The 26402-nt window shown below is 36.7% G+C and overlaps 1 protein-coding gene across 1 annotated transcript; it reads right to left on the bottom strand.

The window, feature by feature from the left end:
* Nucleotides 1–8352: 8352 nt before the first annotated feature.
* LOC149019688 (receptor-like protein EIX1) lies at nucleotides 8353–12864 on the bottom strand. The gene is made up of 7 exons (XM_089153665.1): nucleotides 12461–12864; nucleotides 12212–12367; nucleotides 11878–12033; nucleotides 11670–11741; nucleotides 11355–11516; nucleotides 11096–11254; nucleotides 8353–10218 (listed from the first exon to the last, which is right to left on the bottom strand). The coding sequence occupies exons 1-7, from the start codon at nucleotides 12831–12833 to the stop codon at nucleotides 8372–8374; spliced, it is 2925 nt and encodes a 974-aa protein (XP_089009791.1). The 5' UTR covers nucleotides 12834–12864; the 3' UTR covers nucleotides 8353–8371.
* Nucleotides 12865–26402: the final 13538 nt, after the last annotated feature.

The following is a 26402-nucleotide window of genomic DNA, read 5'->3' as shown; positions in this document are numbered from 1 at the left end:
AGTAGGTAGGTAAAATACAATATGGGTTACTGCGGATCAAGTAGGTAAGGTAAAAGACAATATGGGTTATTGCGGACCAAGTAGGCAAGGTAAAAGGCAGTATAGGTTACTGTAGACCAAGTAGGTAAGGTAGTATGGGTTACTACAAATCAAGTAGGTAGGTAGGTAAAAGGGCAATATAGGTAAAGATAGGTAATGATATTGTTGTAGAATGCCATAAGTTGAGGGCAAAGATCTTCACAAATAATATCCAATGTCACATCTTGAGTAGATATAGAATAAGGTACCATTCTCCCCCTCACGTGTAGCATTACACATGGACAATTAATGATGACCAGTGACAAGCATCTTAAAATTATGAGCACAAAAGAAACCCAAGAAGGAAAAGTAGCATCAGCACATCTTGCCACAGAGCCGTGTATTATTCACCAATAAAGCTGATCAAGCAGCAGAAAATCGTCTCACAGGACAAAGTCTTGTTCACCAAGGGGGAAAAAAATTCTGGACCACCGCTAACCCTTAGGCATGAGCAAATTAGATAAGAAAAAAAATATATATATATATATATATATATATATATATATATATATATATATATATATATATATATATATATATATATATATATATATATATATATATATATATATATATAATATATATATATATATATATATATATATATATATAACCAGCTTGGAATCTCAAAATTGCAGTCATCGCTGCAGCAATCCACTCAGAAGAAGTGCAATAACAGTAGTTGCAGTAGCAAATAATATCAGATCTCGGACCATAGCAGCAAACTTCTGCTAGATTTGAAACTAACAGATCTCGATATGAAGGAAAAATAGTCCTCTAGGTCTTTGTAGAAGTATTAGATAAAAAAAAGGCTAAACTTGATTCTGAAATAAACAACGGAAGAAGTAGTAAAGCAAGAAGGTAGCAGCAGAATTTTTCAGAAGAGAGAAATTCAATGAAACAGGGATACTAGTATATGACTTGCAACTAAACTTATAGCACAAACAATGGAAAACAATACTTAGGTCTTGCAATCCGAATTATGGGCATATCTTTGCAAGAATCAAGAGGAATCCCAAGACATCAGTATAGTGCAGATTGAACTTCAGATTTGCACACAAAAAAAAAGGGTAGTAGCAGCCTCAGTTGAACCAAATAGGTGGACATATCCCCAGAAAGCTTAGGGCCTTTTTGTAGTATTAATACATAGATACTTGGTGCTTCAAAAATTAAAGAAGAAGGACAGCCATGCACAATTATTGCAGCGAAGGTTGGGGTTGCCCTGGATAAGAAAAAGGAAAAAAAAAAAAAGAAGAAGAAGAAAATAAACTGGGCAGCCAAGAGAGAGAAAACGGTCCCTAAGTTGATTAAACTTGCTCTGATGCCATGTTTTGCTCTGATGCCATGTTAGAAAACAAGCATTAAATAATCAAAACAGCAGCTGAACTTGAACAAAGAAAAGAGAGAAGAAGAAGAAGAAGAGAAGAGAGATGAAGAACTAGTAGAAGAGGCTTGTGATTCTTGCTTAAAAGTCTAGAATCACAGAGCCTTTTTATATATAACTTCTAATGAATCTAATACAAATTGAGAGACAACTAATTGTCCTCTAAAAAAAGGAAATAAAAAATTACAGCTTTAGTAACTTCCTAGCTCCTAAAATAGAAAGTTTTGAAAATAGAAACTAACACCAAAATAGAAACTATGCTTTCTAAAAACTCTCAAACTTATGTAGCAAGACTCCTACATCAGAAATAGAAAGTACGATGGCATCACTAGCATATACTGTTCACGTGAACAGTAACACAAATTTTACAGTTCACGTGAATAGTACCGTGAACAGTAAAAACAGATTTTTTTACTGTTCACGTGAACAGTACCGTGAATAGTAAAAACAGATTTTTTAATGTTCACGTGAATAGTGTTGTGAACAGTAAATAGTCTAAGTGTATATACTTCAACACAAGTAAAGCTGGATGCACAATCTAGGCCTCTTACTTTTGCTTGAACTTTAAAATAGAAAACATTATTGTCATTTTTCCTTTTCAAAGTGGAAAATCCATATAACATGTATGCAAGTCCTCCAAATCATGGTTCGAGGAATTAAAATTAAATTTCAAGCCGTTTACAAAAATCGGATACGACAAGTTCAATCTCATCCCCAAGTATATGCCTTTAGTCCTTACTCCCACATGAAAACTTAACCCTTACAAACATCTCTATATGTGTGTGTATGCAAGTGGTGATTACATGATCTCAAAATAGGAAGAAAATAAAAAATCACACCTAGCCAGTAGAAGTCCCATACTAGTTTTCATTGAGTGGTAAGGAATTTGCTAGCAGTTTTTGACATAATACAAACATGTAACGGTTCTTTATTTAATACAAACACCAGAAGAGCCTATCACGGCACCAATCAATGCTTCTATCCACAATTTTGTAGTACTTTAGACGCCAATTTCTACTAAGAATAAGAGGGGCAACAACAGTCCAGAATCCTAAGAGAAAACAAATAGCCACATATGAATAGAAAAATAAGTGGTTGTCAAGAAGACTTTGTTCTTCATCATCACCTTCCTTTTGTTCATTGTGATATAATTGGGGGTGATGAACAATTGGCTTCAATTGGAGGTCCTCAAAGTCCCACTTATGATTCAAGCTCCTTTTCTGCTAGGACTACAAGGAAAATGTACAAATACGACATTCTTCCAATGTGCATGTTCTTCTTTCTAAGGAAAACATACCTAATGTCAAATAGGCATCACACTCTTGACTATTACAACTGTTAGTGGGTTAGAGGAAAAATATACCTTAACTATTTGTATTATTCTATATCTTGTGATATAAAATGATAAACCAAGGCTGAACTCCATTCCTTGGCTATTAGACCTATGTCAGTCTGATACCTTGTGTTCTGTTGTCCTTTCTCAATGGAAGTTTATTTACCAAAAAACAGAAATTATGTTGTGTGGAATCACGTTATTAATTTCAATCGCAGCAGCCATCTCTCGTACAGTGATTAACAAGAGCGGAACCATTCTGATATTTGAGAGAATCTTTCAACTGTAAGAGAGCAGTTCTCTCCTCTATCAGACAATTTTTGGAACCATAAACACTAAAACAAAAGCATAAAACACTCACAAAAGCTGTTGTGGTAAATACACCCCCCCCCCCAACCTACCAAAAAGAAAAAAGACCATGACTAGTTGAACTGTTTATGGATATTAGAGATCAAATTAAGAAAAATTTAGGTAAAATAATATATAATTAGTAAGATATATATAAAGGAAGCCAAGTCAAATTAAACCAATATAAACGTATAAAATTCATCACATTCTTCATTTTTATGGAAGAAATCAATTCTCATTCCAAACATGACTTACAAGACCAAAGCCAACTTTAAAGGCCTTATGACCCCATGAACTCGAAAGTAGCAATTCTCATTTCATGGATGCTTGGCTATTGAATTAATTAATTAGTTCCATTAATTAGTCTACTTTCTAATTTTTTTGGCCAAAAAACTTAATTAGTCTAAGTTCCATTACTCGGTATGTTTCCTTCTCCTTTCACTATGTTTTGTTACTAAGAAAATGACCACCTTGATGCAAAGTTTGAAAATCACCTTTTAAACCATTGCATAGTCAAGTCTATGAGTCAAGCCCTATTGTTCACGGCTTTAAAGTTAAGTAACAATCAACCTACCTCATTTTTCTTCCAACCTGTTTTGTTGCTAAGAAAATGACCACCTTGATGCGTAGTTTGAAAATCACTTTTAAACCGTTGCGTAGTCAAGTCAATGAGTCAAGCCTTATTGTTCACGGCTTTAAAGCTAAGTAACAATCAATCAGCCTCATTTTTCTTCCAACCTGTTTTATCGCCTAAAAAAAACATATTTGTTGTCAAATTTGAAAATCACCTCTTAATGCCCATGGAACCATTAAGAAAATAGGGAACATGAAATCTCCATTATAATCAATTCAAGGAGTAAGCTTCATTAGTGTAGCTTTAACAGCTGAATCCCTTCTTGATCTCTTAGCTATAGGATGGAAGATACTCCCATAGAAAGAAATCTTTATGAACTAAAAAGTACTTGGAGCTAAGAAAAAAACACCTTGAGCACATTTAATTGACACCAGTAGACCAACTTGGATCTGCAATGTGCCAAAATTGATGATCAACACACCTAGAATGTGATCCTACTTCTCCACCTTCCTTGCTTATGTGTATCTGACAATCTATGGTAGGGATGAGTAGACAATAGATATAACGTAATTTGTATGCTTCAATTAAAAGGGAAATCAGGGGGAAAGCGCCCCGGCTCTGCAACTTTCTCAACCTGATCGCCGCCTCCAACAATCGCAACGTCTGAGGCGGAGAGGCTCGCCTAGTAGTCTCTCCGCCTCCCGACTATTTCCATCTCTGTTTCTTCTCTCCCTCTCTGTCTATTTCTCCATCTCCCGGCGCCTCCCGACTCTGCCTCTTCTTCCCCTCTCTGTCTCTTTCCCGGCCACCTCCTTTCCCGGCTCCTCTTCCCGCATCCCGCCTCCGCCTTCCATCTCCCATCTCTGCTTCTCCCCTCCACCTCGCCTTCCCCGCTTCTCACCCTACCGTCTCTGCCTCTCCTATCTGCGATTCTGTTTCTTCTCCCATCTCAGCCTATCTTGTTCTGTTTCTTCTCCCATCTTCTCACTTCCCATCTCCGCCTCGCATCTCCGTTTCCATCTCTCCCAGTTTTTCCTCTGTCTCTTTCCTGTCGAGGAACACCAGATCTGGTGTTTTCTTTTCCATCTCCGTTTCCCTCTTCCCCATCTCAGCTTCAATAACCAGATCTAGGGTTTCCCCTTAGATCTTTTTTTTTTTTTTTTTTTTTTTTTTTTACATAACAGCTCCTTTGATTGCAGCGGCTCTTTGGTGCACACCGCAGAACAACTCCAAGTCTCGGTACAAGTTTTTCTGAGTCAAGCTTGATCGGTACGCCTATACGGCATCGCTGGATGGGAGGTTTGAACCTTATCAGCACTTTCGCTTCTACCATCGCCATCTTTGTAACTGTAGGAGTTTTGGGTCCGCCCTTGAGGCGTGTAATGTCCCCCTATGTGGGTGTTATGTCCGCCCTTGAGGCGTGTATTATGTCCCCCTTTGAGGGTATTGGTGCTTTTTTGGTGCTCTTGTTCTAAGGGTTTTGTGGACGTGATCCACTTTGGGCTTGACCCAACCCTTACCCTGGATGACCCTGTCTATTGCATGTACGACAGTTTGGTCATTTGTCGCTCCTTGGTTCGGTTTGAACCTTGTGTACTCATGCAAGTGTGTTTGTACTTTTTTTTAGTTATCTAAATGAAGTGCTGTTTACCAAAAAAAAAAAAAAAGAAACCAATCAATTTATGGTAGGGATAACTCTACCCGCCAAATAATCCAGGGCAGTGGTCTAACTTAGCATGGAATTAGGTGGTCAGGGCTAATTGGAAATTGGATAAAGAATCTGGAAAATCTTCTCAGATCTATTCAGCCATACACCTATAATTTCAATATAGATGGTTTGATTCTTTGTTGCATCAAGTTCATGCAAGACCACATATCAGCATTGTCAAGAAAAGAAATCCCAAAAGCCCAGCGCAATCATAGTCAACAATTGATTACACATACAGCAGAAATGAATCAATGAAAGACAAAAAATTTAAACCATTGCAGTTGAATTCACATTTTACATAAAAGAATCAATGAGATAAGTGACATGTAAATAAATATATAGTTTAGAAGGGAAGTAATCTTCTAATACATAAAAACAGAGCTATTCAGTTTAAATTTCTAAAAAAGCCACATCTATTGGAGATTCTATCTTTAGCTGGAGTAGATGTCAGACATTCAAGCATCATAAAAAAGAAATTAACCTTTGACTTCTTGTAATTCTTCCTAGCATCCATCATATGAATATTGCCTGAACTTTGCTATTTTACTGATTACATGGTTCAATGCCATTTCCAAAATACAATTTGGCTTCCGTACGTGATTTTGACCATGGAATATTAATGTTGTTTCAGAATTTTTGAATAAGTTAATGCTTGTTAATTGGGCTATGCATCTCAGGAGACATGCATATTCAACTTGATTCGAAGTACTGTCCCTGCACAGCATCAGATCCATCAGGAAAGCGATGAGCCAATTTTGGCATTACCTTCTTTTGCAACCTCTACGTTTACATTGTTTATGTTTAGGTTGGCTAACCAAATAATTAAATTGTTTTTATGACAAAATCCGAATGCAAAGCTATTTCAAACTCCATATCAGATTCCTGCATGCATATGCTATACAAGCGATACATGCTTGAAATACTTAAAAAGGGTAACTTACCAGGAAGGAATTAATGATCCTAAACTTCACATTTAGCAGTAAACACATGGTGAAGACTTGTCAGTTGTCTTTGAATAATAAGGAACTTGATGGCAAAGTCATCCATAAGAAGAGCATAGCAGATCTAGCACACAATGGAAGAACATTGGCCATAACGATCGACTCAGTTGGGCTTGGTGACATTTTTTATTTTACTGGAGCAGGGTTGCTCGGTTGGTAGAAGGGAAAAAAAAATGTTATATTATAGGGTGGGATATATTATTCCATTCTGTTAACAGGGTACACTTCCTAACTTTTTAAAAATACTGTCTTTAGCTGTTTTTTGAAATCCATTCCCTATAAATTCTTAATCCCTTCTCCATGACTCCATCCTCTAAGAAGCTTCCTTTAACAACCTATATATACATACATGATTAAGGAATTGCGAGACTAATTCTCCTCGATCCATTTGGAAAAGCAATTAAGTAAAGCTGGATGTCACGGTTTGAGGAATTGCAATCAAATTTCAAGCCAATTACAAAAATCTATCTGGTTCAACAAGTTCAATCCCATCTCCAAGTATATGGTTTTAGTTCTTACTGGAACATGAAAATTAACCCTTACAAACATCTCTATATGTGTGTGTGCAAGTGGCGATTACATAATTTCAAAATAGAAAAAAAAAATGATTCTCACCCAGCTAGCAGAAGTCCCATACTACTTTTCATTGAGTGGCAAGGAATTTGCTAGCAGTTTCTTGACATAATACAAACATGTTAACGGTTTTTTATATAATACACACACCAGAAAAGCCTATCACTGCACCAATCAATGCATCTATCCACAATTTTGTAGTACTTTAGACGCCAATTTCTATTGAGAATAAGAGGGGCAACAACAGCCCAGAATCCCAAGAGAAAACAAATGGCCACATATGAATAGAAAAATAAGTGGTTGTTAAGAAGACTTTGTTCTTCATCATCATCACCTTCCTTGAGTTCATTGTGTTGTGATTGGGGTGATGAACAGTTGATTTCAATTGGAGATCCACAAAGTCCTACATTACCAATGTAGCTGTCCTTCGAAAAAGTAGCAAACGTATTTTCATACGGGATCCTTCCTGAGAGTTGATTGAAGGCCACATTAAAAGTGGATAAGAAAGAGAGTTGTATCATTTGAGGAGGTATCACACCAACCAACTTGTTGTGTGACAAATCTAAACTCTCCACCTGTTTTAACTCTTGGAAGGATTCTGGTAAACAGCCCATCAGAGAATTGTGAGAAAAGTTTAGTGAATGCAAGCCTCTCAACTCCCCCATTTGAGATGGTATATCACCAGCCAACTGGTTTATAGATAAGTCGATCCCTGTCATTTGGTAAAGAGGACGACCCTTGTACGAGTAAAAATTTCCCTTTGTGGCAAAATTTATATCGTACGTGTTTTATTGAAATATTACATAAACCATCAGTGAGAATCAAACCCTCTTTTCACTCGAGGGTTTTTGATAGCTTGTCACCACATCATTTTCTACAACACCATAGGTTTAGTTTTGTTGGTAAAAAAGGACAGCTTGCTAACCATATAATTTAGAAGGGTGATTATAGAGACAATATACTTAGAAAAGCAAGTAAAGGTGAATGCACAATCTAGGCCTCCTCTTACTTTTGCTTGAACTTCAAAGTAGAAAATGTATTAGTGTCATTTTTCTCTTCAAAGTAGAAAATCCATATATCATGTATTCAAGTCCTCCTAATCATGTTTCGAGGAATTGCAATTAAATTTCAGGCCGATTATTCGACAACTTCAATCTCATCCCCAAGTATATGCTTTTAGTCCTTACTCCCACATGAAAACTTAACCCTTACAAATATCTGTATAAGTGTGTGTGTGTGTGCAAATGGCGATTACATAATCTTAAAATAGAAAGGAAAAAAAATGATTCTCACCTAGCTAGTAGAAGTCCCATACTACTTTTCATTGAGTTGTAAGGAATTTGGTAGCGGTTTTTGACATAATACAAACATGTTAACGGTTTTTTATATAATACAAACACCAAAAGAGCCTATCACTGCACCAACCAATGCATCTATCCACAATTTTGTAGTACTTTAGACGCCAATTTCTACTGAGAATAAGAGGAGCAACAACAGCCCAGAATCCCAAGAGAAAACAAATAGCCACATATGAATAGAAAAATAAGTGGTTGTCGAGAAGACTTTGTTCTTCATCATCACCTTCCTTGTGTTCATTGTGTTGTGATTGTGGTGATGAACAATTGATTTCAATTGGAGGTCCACAAAGTCCCAGATTACCAATGTAGCTTTCCTTTGGAAAAGTAGCAAAATTATTCTCATACGGGATCCTTCCTGAGAGTTGATTGAAGGCCACATTAAAAGTGGATAAGAAAGAGAGTTGTATCATTTGAGGAGGTATCACACCGACCAACTTGTTGTGTGATAGATCTAAACTCTCCACTTGTTTTAACTCTTGGAAGGATTCTGGTAAATGGCCCACTAGACAATTGTGAGAAAAGTTTAGTGAATGCAAGGCTCTCAACTCCCCCATTTGAGATGGTATATCACCGGTCAATTGGTTTATAGATAAGTCGATCCCGGTCATTCCGTGAAGAGGACCACCCTTGTATGAGTACAATTTTCCCTTTGTGGCAAAATTGATATCGAACGTGTCTTCCTCACCTGCATCCATCGATCTAAATCCAAACAAGCCATCTACTTTAGATTCTTTCAGCCACGAAGTGATGTTGTTTAGGCAAGAAGGTATGGTTCCAGATAGATTGTTATTTGAAATATCCAAAATGCGTAATTTGTACATCTGGCACAGTGATGGTGGAAGATAACCAACAAAGTGATTCTCTCTCATAAGAAGTGACATTAGATTTGGGAAGGCAACAGGTAGCAGCCAATCCTGGATGTTGCCGACCATGGAGTTCCCACTAATGTCTAGAAGGACGAGTGAGGGTACACTTGATGGTGTGATAAGGAAGGGTCGTGTGAAGAGATTACCATCAAGACTCAAGGTGCGTAGATTTGTCAAATTAGAAACTCTTGGCATTGCATGTAAGTGGTTTCTTGATAGGACCAGATGAGATAATGAAGTATTGTTTTGAGTTAATCCATGGGGTACCTCACCTACAAAGTGATTATTCGACAAGTCCAATATCATTAGGTTAATTAAATTGCCAAATGGGGGAGGAATGCAACCTTGAAGTTTGTTTCTGGACATGTTCAAAAAATATAGATTTGGGAAAAACACATTAAAGTTCCTAGGAAGTTCCCCCTGAATATTGTTGTCAGAGATATCAAGATATCCAACTGCTGAAGTCTCATTTTTGAAGGGTAATGGAAGTGGGCCATGCAATTGGTTACCCCTCAAGGAACAATGAAAATAATCTACAGTAGTAGCATTATACAACAGCCAGGATGGAATTGTTCCTTGAAGTGAGCTGTATGACAAAGATAGCTCAACTAGGTTGTGTTGGGTGGCAAGGAAGTGGGGAATGGTTCTGAGTTTGCAATTGTCTAAGGATAAGGATTGTAATTGGAAAGTCGGAATCCAAGTTGGCAACTCTGTTTCAACTTCCAAATCTCTATTGTTTGAAAGGTCAATCCATTCAAGTTTTGAAAGGTTAGCAAACACAGAGAAAGTCAGTCCTTCCAACTTATTTTCAAAAAGGGAAAGGTCGATAAGAGAAGTTAGGTTGGAAATTGAAGGAGGCACGGTACCTACAATCTGATTTTCAAAAAGGTCAAGGATTTCCAAAGAATTCAATTGGCTCAAACATGTCCAAGGGACATTCTGCATAGAGTTCATGGCAAGATACAACCTCCGTAGCTTCCTTAGTTTACAGAGCCCTGTAGAATAAATATTAAATAATTAAAACAAAGCATGGGATTTTCATCAATCAATTAATAAAATGAAAATTAGACAGAGAATGTTATATTTTCATTAATAGCGTTCTAGTTATTTATTTGAACATTATTTATATGGTAGAGAAGCAAGGGTTTATTCAAGTAAGGTACAAATAGGCAGAATGGAGTAGGCCTAGATCAGATGAGACCACAATTGAAATGGAGCATCAATCATCAACCCATGCCACTCTCTTCCTTCCATCTTCGCTAAGTAAGATCAGCCAAGCTTGCCTAGCTAGGTAGGCAGATTGGGCTGGATTCGGCCAACTTATTTTTATTTCTCTCTTCGTTTTTTCATTTGTTTTTCCTATTCGATCGTTTTCAAAACATTTTGTATGGGTCTGTCAATGGTAAGTTCTAACAAGCTTCTAAAAAACTGTGACTGGCCCAACATGTCCAATTAACACCATTTCCAGGTCATGGTGCAGAAAAAACATTGCATTGCAGTCTCTTAACTGAGAACCAAAAAAGTTCAAAAATTAGACATCAAATATAATAGCTAGGGAATCTAGCAACAAATTATTGGGCTTCTTAGTTGAAGCATTGGTATGTACCTGTTGATAAGCTCAGTGAACCTCTTAAATTATTTGATGACAAAATCCAGTTCTTCGAGCACAGAACTGTTGTAGAATAGGAATGGAGGTAAGTCTTCATCACTAAGATCATTATCATCAAGATCCAACACTCTGAGTTTCTTCCACCCACATGACAGTCCTGTAATGCACACGTACATATTCCATCTATCTCACTTTGCTCAAATTACAATAAGAATATAATTCACAAGATTAATGGGCCTCTTAATTAATGCATCGGTATGTACCTATTGATAAGCCAAGTGAACCTTTTAAATTATTTGATGACAGATCCAATTCTTCGAGCATGGAACTGTTGTAGAATAGGCATGAAGGTAAGTCTTCATCACTAAGATCATTATATCGCAGATCCAACACTCTGAGTTTCTTCCACCCACATGATAGTCCTGCAATGCACATATACGTAAACCATGTACATATCTCACTTTGCTCAAATTACAATGAGTTTATAATTCACAAGACATATATAATCTTTTTAAGCTTTACCTTTTAGGAGTGCTTTTGAATCTTTGGTAGGAGTCATGCCAAACAGATAAAGATATTCCAAAGAAGAATGATTTTGTTGTAGACAAGGTGGTATACGTTGCACATTGAGATTGATATAACTTAAATCCAATGTCTTGAGATTTCTTATTACTCCACAAAATGCTGCACATGATAGTGTATTAGTGTACATTAAAAATGAATAAAAAAATAATTTGTGACATCGTATTGATCGACTTCTATTAATTGGTAATAATTGATAATAAATGTTTCTCTATCCCTAGCATGTAATTGGATAGTAGATTTAGAATTTTCTACCTTCCATGGTTCCATCACTGAAATTGTTATCTTGTAGAATCAGTTCCCGAAGATTTCTTGCTCCTCGTAATGCTAAAATACATGAAGATACACAATTTCTTTCTTAGAAACTCTACATATTTATATAAATTTCATTGACTTTATTGTAAAACTAAAAAACAATTAGAAAAATATCATTTGTAGGGAGAAAGACTTTTCCTCATTGTACCTGTTAGGACGTTAGACGATTCTTCAAGAGAAAAATAGGATAAGTCAAGACTTTTCAAAGAAGAGAACACATCCAACATGCAAGGAGGAAGACTTCCATTACTAAGAACATTATAACCTAAATTTAATTGGCGGAGATTCTTCAATCCACATAATGCTGCAACATCACCATACATGAAACAAATTAAATTAAGGCCAAGTTAAATTATTCAATAGCATAAGTAGCTTGATCAATTAGGAAAACCATATATTAATAGCTAGATAGAATTTGACTTCATACATTATTAGGTATAGATGAGATATCATAGATGGAATTTATCCCTTATCATAATTACCTGATAATAAAGGGGATGATAGGTTTAGATAATTTCTATTTAAAACAACCTCTTCCAAAAAAGGAAGGCCACGTGCAAGACACCTTGGAAGGCCTCCATTGTCTAGATAGTTCCCACTTAAATTCAATGATCTGAGATTTCGTAGTTCGCATAATGCTGCATGTTTGCAATAATTAATATTTATAATAAAAACTCAAAATTAATTAAGATGCAAAAGGTCTCATGATCTATAAATGGATTAATACGTACCTTGTGGCATAATCCAACCTCCAATGTTGTTGTATGTTAAATATAGGGATTGTAACTTTTTGAAATGAGTAAGTAAAGAAGCATTTGGGTACCATTTCCCTAATTGATCTTCTCTTTGTCCAAAAAGATCAATAGATATTATGTTGTGTGTGGAATCGCAGCTTATAGATTGCCATTCACAACAGTTATCTCCCACCCAGTCATCAAGAGCGGTACCACTTGGATAATTGAGAGAATCTCTTAGTTGTAAGAGAGCAGTCCTCTCCTCCATCAAACAACTTTTGAAACCATAAACACTAAAACAAAAGCATAAAACACTCATGAAAACTGTTGTGGTAATCACCCCAGATGACGAACAAGAAGAGGTCCCCATGAATAGTTGAACTGTCTATGGAGATTAAAGATCAAAGAATATTTTGAGTATACTAATAGATAACTTATGTGTGTATATATATATATATAAAGGTAGCCAAATCTTCTTTTTGGTAGAAAGTTCATTTATTCAAGTGGAGAGACTAATATCTCTAAGCCAAAAAGTGAAGGGTGGCCAAATGTAGAGAGTTACATTCGCATGAACATAGCCAAGTCAAGTCAACAGAAAATGACTACCTTGATGGCAACTTTGAAAATCACCTCCGACTCTCTTAGCCCATGTTCTTCATTAACTAAAGAATGTAGCAACCATGTAAGTGTGTGTCGACAATTGGGAACGCCTCTCATTCATACCTTCCATAGTCAAGTCAATGAATTCAGTAACATCAACATGGTTCCCTTTTTCTTCCAACGTGTTCTGTTGTCTAAGAAAAACATACTTGATGCCAAATTTGAAAATCACATCTTAGTTGCCCATGGACCCCATTAAGAAAATAGGGAACTCCACTACATTATAGTTATTCAATGATTCAAGCTCCTTTTCTACTTAAACTACAAGGAAAATGTACAAATACGACATTCTTCCAATGTGTTCTTTTGTCTAAGGAAAACATACCAATGTCAAATAGGCATCGCACTCTTGTCTATTACAGCTGTTAGTTGGTTAGAGGAAATGACAAGTATACCTTAACTACTTGTATTATTCTATATCTTGTGATATAAAATGATAAACCAAGGCCGAACTCCACTCCTTGGCTATAAGACCTGTGTCAGTCTGATAACTTGTGTTCTTTTGTCCTTTCTCAATGGAAGTTTATGTACCAAAAAACAGAAATTACGTTGTGTGGAATCACGTTATGAATTTCTAATCGCAACAGCCATCTCTTTCACAGTGATTAACAAGAGCGGAACCATTCTGATATTTGAGAGAATCTCTCAGCTGTAAGAAAGCAGTTCCTTTCCTCTATTAGACAGTTTTTGGAACCATAAATACTAAAACAAAAGCATAAAACACTCACAAAAGCCATTGTGGTAAATACCCCCACGCCCAAAAAGAAGGAAAAAAAATTACAATCTAAAGTAGATCTTCCCAATGGTAGCTTCCCTTATAATACGGTTGAGCGCCTTTGGTAAAGACCTTGGGTCAAAGATAATCTCAAGAATAGTTACATGTAACCCCGCCAAGTAATCGGCACTAGCATTCAGTTCCTGAACCACATAGTAGAAAGCATAATATGTTGAAACCGTACCGAATTACCGAAACCATTCCGATTGATACCCTTAATGTGTAGTGTTTGCTAAAGTAAGATTTTCCAGAAGTGGTCCAACTTTTTAGTAAAAGAAAAGCAAGTAATAGGAAGCTTCAATAGATGTGTATTGATTGACTTATCAACCACCACAAATCCAAAATAGATCTTGCCGTGTGGGTACAATTGTTGACTTCAAGTCAATCAATACCAATCCAACGTAGGTCTTTCCGTGTGTGTACATTGGTTGATTCTAAGTCAATCAACACAAATCCAAAGTAGGTCTTGCCGTGTGTGTACATTGGTTGATTCCAAGTCAATCAACACAAATCCAAAGCAGGTCTTGCCGTGTATGTACATTAGTTGACTCCAAGTCAATCAACACAAATTTAAAGCAAGTCTTGCTGTGTTAAAGTAGGTCTTCCCATGTATGTACATTGGTTGACTTCAAGTCAAGTCAATCTTCACAAACCGGGTAGATGTGATAGTTAACATCTTAGATAAGATTCCAATCACTGCCAAAGTACTTGGGTGGCTCTGCTAATGGCTGAAGTTATTGGCGGTGAATTGAGGACCCTTGAAATCATGGACCATACAGTCTATAAATTAGAAAGAAATTTGCATTGCTCATTCAAATTTTAAAACATTACATTTAACTAGATCATAGGATGAATCATTACACTCGTAGCAACAATAATACCCACACTTGTATGCTTGCAAACCCTAGAGCAAGGGACTGCGTACCAAGAACCATTTAGGAATAAACAAAATCGTCGGATAAATACAAGATGGCGTAGCCTCTTTATTGCTGTTGGATTTAAGGGTGTCAATTGCATACTCAAACCGTTTAACTGTACCAAACCGTTGAAAATTTGGTACGGTACGTGTTGAAACTGAATTTCTTTGGTACAGTTCTATTTTTTATACTAATAATGTCGGAATGTACCGAAACCGTACTGAATTGATACCGTACCAAATTAAGGAATATAATTTTACAATTAAAACACTTTACCTTTACACCATCCCTAATTTCCTGTTTCAGTTTTTCATTTCGTCCGTCACTCTTCTTAGATTTACTTGTTTTGTCTCTATTAATATCAGATTCTATCGATTGTTTGATCGCAATTTCATTAGGGTCTTAAATAACTAATAACAAAAGTGGCATGGGTTCGTTCATACTAAAATTGTACCACACTAGATACCGTGTTTAAACCGTTTTCCCGTATCGATTTTGTTGGTGCAACCTATAGGGGGGTGAATCCGTTGCAACTAGTGGATTGTCCCAATTTTTCGATTTGATTACAATTTCAAGATAAATTGAAAATTCAACTAAAATTAACAATAACAAACAACCACAATAAAAGAATTTATAGTGGTTTGACTTTACAAATCTACGTTCACTCTTCTCTTGGCCTCAACAGAGATTTCCACTAGTGATTCTCTTTCAATACAATGGGTAGAGATTAAATCCTTTACAATATTTGTTTATCTTAGGGCAAGAGCACCCTCTTCAATCTTTGTTCACGAGCAAAAGCACCAAAAACCAATTCTAATCTACTTAGACTAGAATTGAAATAATTTCAAGAGAATGATGTTACTTAACAAAAGGTGTGACACTTTACCTCTTGTGTGAGTGTGATGCAATGAGAGTTGTATGCTCAATTGTAAAATGAATGCACTACCAACCCCTTTAATTACCTCAAGCTTACTTAGTACCTTGGTATGTTCTTCAAGGTGAAGTGAGGATGAGAGGCAAAGCACAATTGTTTTCTTGTAATTTGAGAACATGAGATTACTTGGGGAGTAGTTGATAAAATGTGAGGTTCAGAGCTCTCAAATGGGGTGAATTGGGCTTATATAGGTGGCCATTGAGTGCCTTAGCCAACCCCAACAGATAGAAAAAGACATTTTAGTCCAAATTTTGATCAAAATGGAGGTTTGTCTGAATCAGACAGAGCTCCGTCTGGGAAGTAGCCATTTAAAAACTAGCCGTTGAGGCTTACTTCAAACCAGACGAAGCACTGTTTGACAGACGGACGACCATATTGCTCAGACGGATGACCGTCTGCAGCATAAAGTGCACTGTAATGTGCATTTAGAGATTTGATTGGATTTTTGGGATTTTCTATTCAATTCTAAGCCTCATACACTCTCCTAACATGTCCTAGGTCAGTCTAATTATATGATATGTGAATAATTGAGTGCAATTACATATGAGTGTACATGAAGTGACTTAAGTCCTAATTTGCTAAGTCTTCTTGTTTGAGCTTGGATTGATGATCATTGATGTTCTTGAGTCTTCTTATACTCCATTCTTCATGCTCGTGTTGACTTAGACTTCATGCCTATCTTGGCTTGGTCTTAGCATTGACTTAGGCTTAAGCATTTGGCATTGAGTTGGATTTTGTTCATTTTCTCTCATATTGAACTAAACAAACACAACTAAGTATAGCCATTAGTAATTCATGTTTGTTATCATCAAAACTAATTGATGTTGATGTGGCAATGCTGACATGGCATTTTTCAAAAGATTTAATACCGAAACCGTACTGAACCATTTTTGCAAATACGGAAACCGTACAGTATCGTGTAAATTCAGTACGATACGATTCTGGTTTTAGGTATTCAAAGTTGGTACCGTACCGAAACCGCACCGAGTTACTGAAACCATACCGATTGACACCCTTACTATGATCGAGAGCTTCACTGATGAGGATACCTGAAGAGGCTGGAGGGCCATTCAAGAGCCATGGATAGATCATGTCATAGCATGATCGAGTCACCATTCTTGATTAAAAACCTAGTGCAAGAAACCAAAATGGATAAAAAATTGAAGATTATCCGAAGCACATTAGAGCAGTCACGAGGATTGCTTACTGACCAAAATGAATCGCTCATTAGCCAATGAGACTTAACATTAGCATACCAATTTTTCGGCACTTGAGAAGCAAGGGACCAAGCATGATGAAGAAGTGCAGCATGGTTCCAATCCTCTAGCCGCCGTATATCCAACCCACCCTCATGAAGAGGTTTGCAAATTATATCCCAAGTGATCCAATATGAGCCAGATCCCATAGATCCTTTCCAAAGGAATTTATCAAAGATAGACTCCAAGCGATTGATAATAGACTTGGGAAGGCTAAATTACTAAGCCAATATCCCACAATACCAAAGAGGACAGATCAACTAAGAGTAAGACAGACAACCACCATATGAAAGCTTTTTGTGCTACCAACCTGGAGATGCTGCTCAATTCTACTGATTAGGGGAGCAAAATCATCACCACACAATCTTTTAGAGGACAGTGGAATACCCAAGTAACAAACAGGGAAGCTACCGTGAGTGAACTCGAGCACACATTCCATAATAGTCAATATCTCTGGACGGGTATTACAATGATAAAGCTAAGATTTCTCCCTATTTAGAGTCAAGCCAGATTGAGTAGAAAAGCCAGCAAAGAGGCGATCAAATCTCACTGTCTTCTCATTGGTCCTGCCAAAAACGGAAAAGATCGTTTACAAAACTAATAGAAGTAATGCGGGGATCTTCACAGTATAAGTGGTAGTCAAAATCACCACCCACTACCACATCAAAGATCGAGTCTAAAAAGACCTGGAGGCATAGAACAAAATTCCATCGAAACTTATGAAATTTTCACCGAAATTTTCCATTTTGAGAACCTCGAAACGAAAAACTAGGGGACGAAAAAAAATCCCAAGTTTTAATCGAAACTGTTGAAATTTCATTGAAACTTGTCGAAACCTCGAAACTTGTCAAAACTTGTAGAAACCTGGTTCAACCTGACTAGACTAGTTGGTTCATGAGAAGAAGAAAAAAAATTCAAATTTTGTGGGAAACATTGGAAATTTTGTCGCATAAATATTTTCTTTCCTCGACCACCAATTGTGACTGATTGCCATCTCCTTTAGTAGAGAAAAATTTTCCTTCCAGGCCACATACATCTCATATGCAGTGGATAACCTCAATAGTCATCCCTTCCAAACACAAGCAACCCTCCTTTTCATTTGTCTATATTATCGCATTCATTGAAAGGAATTAACAAGTATACCACATAATTTGTTTGATGCCGTGCGAGGATGTTTTGGGCGAGTGTCGGTGATTCTTGTGCTCACCATGCTCATTGTTTTGTGATGATTGTGAAAAGGTCTAAGATGAAGCATTAAGTCCCTGGGATAAGTACATGGACTGATGCACATCCATTCTATTTGTGTTCATGAGACGAGATACCAATGCTGTATCCGAAGTTTTAATCCTGCATCAAATCTAAATTGTTTCAATCTGAAGATGCACAAAAACATGTCTTTTGATTTATATATAAACAAATTGTATCACTTCCAGCTTTCTCATCGGTGTGCATGGATTTGTTCACCCAACATTTCTGTACAAAAATGTATCATAATGGATGTGTTTTGACATGCCGTCAAATGGTGATTGTTCAACCCAATGTTGAAATCATAATATTGAAGCATAAATGATTCAGTCATGTTGCAATTGTTCATCAACAACTTGGCTAGTAGATTATTTGACATGGGCATTGGTGTTCACCAGATTGGTTAGCTCATCAATAATCCCAAATCTCTTAGCTATAAGATGGAGGATACTCCCACAGAAAGAAATCTTTATGAACTAAAAATTACTTGGAGCTAAGAAAAAAACACCTTGACAAATGGTTACTTTTTTAGAGTTCAAATCCTCCACCCACATTGAGAGGAATTAATTTCAATTCACATTTTTCAAAAACATGCTCCTGTTTTGTAGGAAATTAACAAAATTGAATTGAAACTTCATTAGCTAGCGTAGTCAAGCATCCATTTTTGTTAATGGGGGTTATAATCCAGTTTTGTTAATTTCTTACAAAACAGGATCATGAGAAAAGCAAGTTGTTAGAAAACAAGTATTAAATAATCAAAACAGCAGCTGAACTTGAACAAAGAAAAGAGAGAAGAAGAAGAAGAAGAAGAGAAGAGAGATGAAGAACTAGTAGAAGAGGCTTGTGATTCTTGCTTAAAAGTCTAGAATCACAGAGCCCTTTTATTTATAGCTTCTAATGAATCTAATACAAATTGAGAGACAACTAATTGTCCTCTAGAAAAAGGAAACAAAAAATTACAGCTTTAGTAACTTCCTAGCTCCTAAAATAGAAAGTTCTGAAAATAGAAACTAACACCAAAATAGAAACTATGCTTTCTAAAAACTCCCAAACTTATGTAGCAAGACTCTTACATCAGAAATAGAAAGTACGATAGCATCACTAGCATATACTGTCCACGTGAACAAGAATCACGTGATTTTACTATTCATGAACAGTACCGTGAACAGTAAAAACAGATTTTTTTATCTGTTTTTACTGTTCACGTGAATGGTGTCGTGAACAGTAAATAGTCCAAGTGTATATACTTCAACACTCCCCCTCAAGCTGGAGTGTACACAAAGAAAACTTCAACTTGCACAATAAGAATAAACTTGAAAAGTAGCACCAATCTTGAATCGTGCAGCAATGGCAGATGTCGATAAACATTGAGAAAACTTCACCCAGGAGATAATCAACAGCAACTTAAAAAAAAAACTTTAATTCTTCATGTCAATAGAACCATCCAATATTGAGAACAATCGACGATGTTGAAGACGAACAAAGTCCATAAGTATAGCAGGATCAAAGACACTATCCATATAATGCCGGTAGTAGGGAAAAATATCCACTCTAGATCTTCAAAATTGTAACTCAAAAGTCCATATAAATGCTTCACAAGAACGCAAGTAGTAGGTAGGCAAAAAACATTATCCACGTAATGCCGGTAGTAGGGAGAAATATCCACGCTAAATCTTCAAAATTGCGACTCCAATGTCCATATAAATGCTTCACAAGAAGGCAAGTAACAGGTAAAGTATGGGTAGGTAAAAGACAATATTGATTATTGTGGACCAAGTTGGTAAGGTAGTATGGGATAGTATAGACCAAGTAGGTAGGTAAAGGACAGCACGAGTTACTGTGAACCAAGTAGGTAAAGTAAAAGACAGTATAGGTTACTACAAACCAAGTAGGTTAGGTAAAAGACAGTATGGGTTACTGCAGACCAAGTAGGTAAGGTAAAAGACAGTATGGGTTACTGCGGACCAAGTAGGTAAGGTAGTATGGGTTACTACGGACCAAGTAGGTAGGTAAAATACAATATGGGTTACTGCGGATCAAGTAGGTAAGGTAAAAGACAATATGGGTTATTGCAGACCAAGTAGGCAAGGTAAAAGGCGAGTATAGGTTACTGTAGACCAAGTAGGTAAGGTAGTATGGGTTACTACAAATCAAGTAGGTAGGTAGGTAAAAGGGCAATATAGGTAAAGATAGGTAATGATATTGTTGTAGAATGCCATAAGTTGAGGGCAAAGATCTTCACAAATAATATCCATCGGCACATCTTGAGTAGATATAGAATAATGTACCATTTTCCCCCTCACGTGTAGCATTACACGTGGACAATTAATGATGACCAGTGACAAGCATCTTAAAATTATGAGCACAAAAGAAACCCAAGAAGGAAAAGTAGCATCAGCACATCTTGCCACAGAGCCGTGTATTATTCACCAATAAAGCTGATCAAGCAGCAGAAAATCGTCTCACAGAACAAAGTCTTGTTCACCAAGGGGGAAAAAAATTCTGGACCACCGCTAACCCTTAGGCATGAGCAAATTAAATAAGAAAAAAAAATATATATATATATATATATATATATAACCAGCTTGGAATCTCAAAATTGCGACGTCATCTCTTGCAAAGCAATCCACTCGGAAGAAGTGCAATAACAAGTAGTTGCAGTAGCAAATAATATCAGATCTCGGACCATAGCAGCAAACTTCTGCTAGATTTGAAACTAACAGATCTCGATATGAAGGAAAAATAGTCCTCTAGGTCTTTGTAGAAGTATTAGATAAAAAAAAGGCTAAACTTGATTTTGAAATAAACAACGGAAGAAGTAGTAAAGCAAGAAAGTAGCAGCAGAATTTTTCAGAAGAGAGAAATTCAATGAAACAGGGATACTAGTATATGACTTGCAACTAAACTTATAGCACAAACAATGGAAAACAATACTTAGGTCTTGCAATCCGAATTATGGGCATATCTTTGCAAGAATCAAGAGGAATCCCAAGACATCAAGTATAGTGCGATTGAACTTCAGATTTGCACACAAAAAAAAGGGTAGTAGCAGCCTCAGTTGAATCAAATAGGTGGACATATCCCCAGAAAGCTTAGGGCCTTTTTGTAGTATTAATACATAGATACTTGGTGCTTCAAAAGTTAAAGAAGAAGGACAGCCATGCACAATAATTGCAGCGAAGGTTGGGGCTGCCCTGGATAAGAAAAAGGAAAAAAAAAAAAAGAAGAAGAAGAAGAAAATAAACTGGGCAGCCAAGAGAGAGAAAACGGCCCCTAAGTTGATTAAACTTGCTTTGATGCCATATTAGAAAACAAGCATTAAATAATCAAAACAGCAGCTGAACTTGAACAAAGAAAATAGAGAAGAAGAAGAAGAAGAGAAGAGAGATGAAGAACTAGTAGAAGAGGCTTGTGATTCTTGCTTAAAAGTCTAGAATCACAGAGCCCTTTTATATATAGCTTCTAATGAATCTAATACAAATTGAGAGACAACTAATTGTCCTCAAGAAAAAGGAAACAAAAAATTACAGCTTTAGTAACTTCCTAGCTCCTAAAAAATTACAGCTTTAGTAACTTCCTAGCTCTTAAAATAGAAAGTTCTGAAAATAGAAACTAACACCAAAATAGAAACTATGCTTTCTAAAAACTCCCAAACTTATATAGCAAAACTCCTACATCAGAAATAGAAAGTACGATAGCATCACTAGCATATACTGTTCACGTGAACAGTAACACAAATTTTACAGTTCACGTGAATAGTACCGTGAACAGTAAAAACATATTTTTTACTGTTCACGTGAATTTTACTGTTCACGTGAACAGTACCGTGAATAGTAAAAACAGATTTTTTACTGTTCACGTGAATAGTGTCGTGAACAGTAAATAGTCTAAGTGTATATACTTCAACACAAGTAAAGCTGGATGCACAATCTAGGCCTCTTACTTTTGCTTGAACTTTAAAATAGAAAACATTATTGTCATTTTTCCTTTTCAAAGTGGAAAATCCATATAACATGTATGCAAGTCCTCCAAATCATGGTTCGAGGAATTAAAATTAAATTTCAAGCCGTTTACAAAAATCGGATACGACAAGTTCAATCTCATCCCCAAGTATATGCCTTTAGTCCTTACTCCCACATGAAAACTTAACCCTTACAAACATCTCTATATGTGTGTGTATGCAAGTGGTGATTACATGATCTCAAAATAGGAAGAAAATAAAAAATCACACCTAGCCAGTAGAAGTCCCATACTAGTTTTCATTGAGTGGTAAGGAATTTGCTAGCAGTTTTTGACATAATACAAACATGTAACGGTTCTTTATTTAATACAAACACCAGAAGAGCCTATCACGGCACCAATCAATGCTTCTATCCACAATTTTGTAGTACTTTAGACGCCAATTTCTACTAAGAATAAGAGGGGCAACAACAGTCCAGAATCCTAAGAGAAAACAAATAGCCACATATGAATAGAAAAATAAGTGGTTGTCAAGAAGACTTTGTTCTTCATCATCACCTTCCTTGTGTTCATTGTGATATAATTGGGGGTGATGAACAGTTGGCTTCAATTGGAGGTCCTCAAAGTCCCACTTATGATTCAAGCTCCTTTTCTGCTAGGACTACAAGGAAAATGTACAAATACGACATTCTTCCAATGTGCATGTTCTTCTTTCTAAGGAAAACATACCTAATGTCAAATAGGCATCACACTCTTGACTATTACAACTGTTAGTGGGTTAGAGGAAAAATATACCTTAACTATTTGTATTATTCTATATCTTGTGATATAAAATGATAAACCAAGGCTGAACTCCATTCCTTGGCTATTAGACCTACGTCAGTCTGATACCTTGTGTTCTGTTGTCCTTTCTCAATGGAAGTTTATTTACCAAAAAACATAAATTATGTTGTGTGGAATCACGTTATTAATTTCCATCGCAGCAACCATCTCTCGCACAATGATTAACAAGAGCGGAACCATTCTGATATTTGAGAGAATCTTTCAGTTGTAAGAAAGCAGTTCCTTTCCTCTATTAGACAGTTTTTGGAACCATAAACACTAAAACAAAAGCATCAAACACTAACAAAAGCTGTTGTGGTAAATACACCCCCCCCCCCAACCTGCCAAAAAGAAAAAAGACCATGACTAGTTGAACTGTTTATGGATATTAGAGATCAAATTAAGAAAATTTTAGGTAAAATAATAGATAATTTGTAAGATATATATAAAGGAAGCCAAGTCAAATTAAACCAATATAAACGTAGAAAATTCATTCACATTCTTCATTTTTATGGAAGAAATCAATTCTCATTCGAAACAGGACTTACAAGACCAAAGCCAACTTTAAAGGCCTTATGACCCCATGAACTCCAAAGTAGCAATTCTCATTTCATGGATGTTTGGCTATTGAATTAATTAATTAGTTCCGTTAATTAGTCTACTTTCTAATTTTTTTGGCCAAAAAACTTAATTAGTCTAAGTTCCATTACTCGGTATGTTTCCTTCTCCTTTCACTATGTTTTGTTGCTAAGAAAATGACCACCTTGATGCGTAGTTTGAAAATCACCTTTTAAACCGTTGTGTAGTCAAGTCAATGAGTCAAGCCTTATTGTTCACGGCTTTAAAGCTAAGTAACAATCAACCTACCTCATTTTTCTTCCAACTTGTTTTGTTGCTAAGAAAATGACCACCTTGATGCCAAGTTTGAAAAGCACCTTTTAAACTGTTGCGTAGTCAAGTCAATGAGTCAAGCCTTATTGTTCACGTATTCAAAGCTAAGTAACAATCAACCAGCCTCATTTTTCTTCCAACCTGTTTTGTCGCCTAAAAAAAACATACTTGTTGTCGAATTTGAAAATCACCTCTTAATGCCCATGGAACCATTAAAAGAAAATAGGGAACGTCAAATCTCCATTATGATCAATTCAAGGAGTAAGCTTCATTAGTGTAGCTTTAACAGCTGAATCCCTTCTTGATCTCTTAGCTTATAGGATGGAAGATACTCCCATAGAAAGAAATCTTTATGAACTAAAAAGTACTTGGAGCTAAGAAAAAAACACCTTGAGCACATTTAATTGACACCAGTAGACCAACTTGGATCTGCAATGTGCCAAAATTGATGATCAACACACCTAGAATGTGATCCTACTTCTCCACCTTCCTTGCTTATGTGTATCTGACAATCTATGGTAGGGATGAGTAGACAATAGATATAACGTAATTTGTATGCTTCAATTAAAAGGGAAATCAGGGGGAAAGCACCCCTGCTCTGCAACTTTCTCAACCTGATCGCCGCCTCCAACAATCGCAACGCCTGAGGCGGAGAGGCTCGCCTAGTAGTCTCTCCGCCTCCCGACTATTTCCATCTCTGTTTCTTCTCTCCCTCTCTGTCTATTTCTCCATCTCCCGGCGCCTCCCGACTCTGCCTCTTCTTCCCCTCTCTGTCTCTTTCCCGGCCACCTCCTTTCCCGGCTCCTCTTCCCGCATCCCGCCTCCGCCTTCCATCTCCCATCTCTGCTTCTCCCCTCCACCTCGCCTTCCCCGCTTCTCACCCTACCGTCTCTGCCTCTCCTATCTGCGATTCTGTTTCTTCTCCCATCTCAGCCTATCTTGTTCTGTTTCTTCTCCCATCTTCTCACTTCCCATCTCCGCCTCGCGTCTCCGTTTCCATCTCTCCCAGTTTTTCCTCTGTCTCTTTCTGTCGAGGAACACCAGATCTGGTGTTTTCTTTCCCATCTTCGTTTCCCTCTTCCCCATCTCAGCTTCAATAACCAGATCTAGGGTTTCCCCTTAGATCTTTTTTTTTTCTTCTTCTGGTTGCAGTACTTTGTTTTTCTTCTTTTTTTTTTTTTTTTTTTTTTTTTTTCTTTCTTTTTTTACATAACAGCTCCTTTGATTGCAGCGGCTCTTTGGTGCACACCGCAGAACAACTCCAAGTCTCGGTACAAGTTTTTCTGAGTCAAGCTTGATCGGTACGCCTATACGACATCGCTGGATGGGAGGTTTGAACCTTATCCGCACTTTCGCTTCTACCATCGCCATCTTTGTAACTGTAGGAGTTTTGGGTCCGCCCTTGAGGCGTGTAATGTCCCCCTATGTGGGTGTTATGTCCGCCCTTGAGGCGTGTATTATGTCCCCCTTTGAGGGTGTTGGTGCTTTTTTGGTGCTCTTGTTCTAAGGGTGTTGTGGACGTGATCCACTTTGGGCTTGACCCAACCCTTACCCTGGATGACCATGTCTATTGCATGTACGACACTTTGGTCATTTGTCGCTCCTTGGTTCGGTTTGAACCTTGTGTACTCATGCAAGTGTGTTTGTACTTTTTTTTAGTTATCTAAATGAAGTGCTGTTTACCAAAAAAAAAAAAAAAAAACCAATCAATCTATGGTAGGGATAACTCTACCCGCCAAATAATCCAGGGCAGTGGTCTAACTTAGCATGGAATTAGGTGGCCAGGGCTAATTGGAAATTGGATAAAGAATCTGGAAAATCTTCTCAGATCTATTCAGCCATACACCTATAATTTCAATATAGATGGTTTGATTCTTTGTTGCATCAAGTTCATGCAAGACCACATATCAGCATTGTCAAGAAAAGAAATCCCAAAAGCCCAGCGCAATCATAGTCAACAATTGATTACACATACAGCAGAAATGAATCAATGAAAGACAAAAAATTTAAACCATTGCAGTTGAATTCACATTTTACATAAAAGAATCAATGAGATAAGTGACATGTAAATAAATATATAGTTTAGAAGGGAAGTAATCTTCTAATACATAAAAACAGAGCTATTCAGTTTAAATTTCTAAAAAAGCCACATCTATTGGAGATTCTATCTTTAGCTGGAGTAGATGTCAGACATTCAAGCATCATAAAAAAGAAATTAACCTTTGACTTCTTGTAATTCTTCCTAGCATCCATCATATGAATATTGCCTGAACTTTGCTATTTTACTGATTACATGGTTCAATGCCATTTCCAAAATACAATTTGGCTTCCGTACGTGATTTTGACCATGGAATATTAATGTTGTTTCAGAATTTTTGAATAAGTTAATGCTTGTTAATTGGGCTATGCATCTCAGGAGACATGCATATTCAACTTGATTCGAAGTACTGTCCCTGCACAGCATCAGATCCATCAGGAA

This window comes from Hakea prostrata, chromosome 4 (assembly GCF_041222555.1).
Source record: "Hakea prostrata isolate BN-2017 chromosome 4, UWA_Hpros_2, whole genome shotgun sequence".
Classification (NCBI taxonomy): domain Eukaryota; kingdom Viridiplantae; phylum Streptophyta; class Magnoliopsida; order Proteales; family Proteaceae; genus Hakea; species Hakea prostrata.
This window is presented reverse-complemented; position numbering and strand designations above follow the sequence as displayed.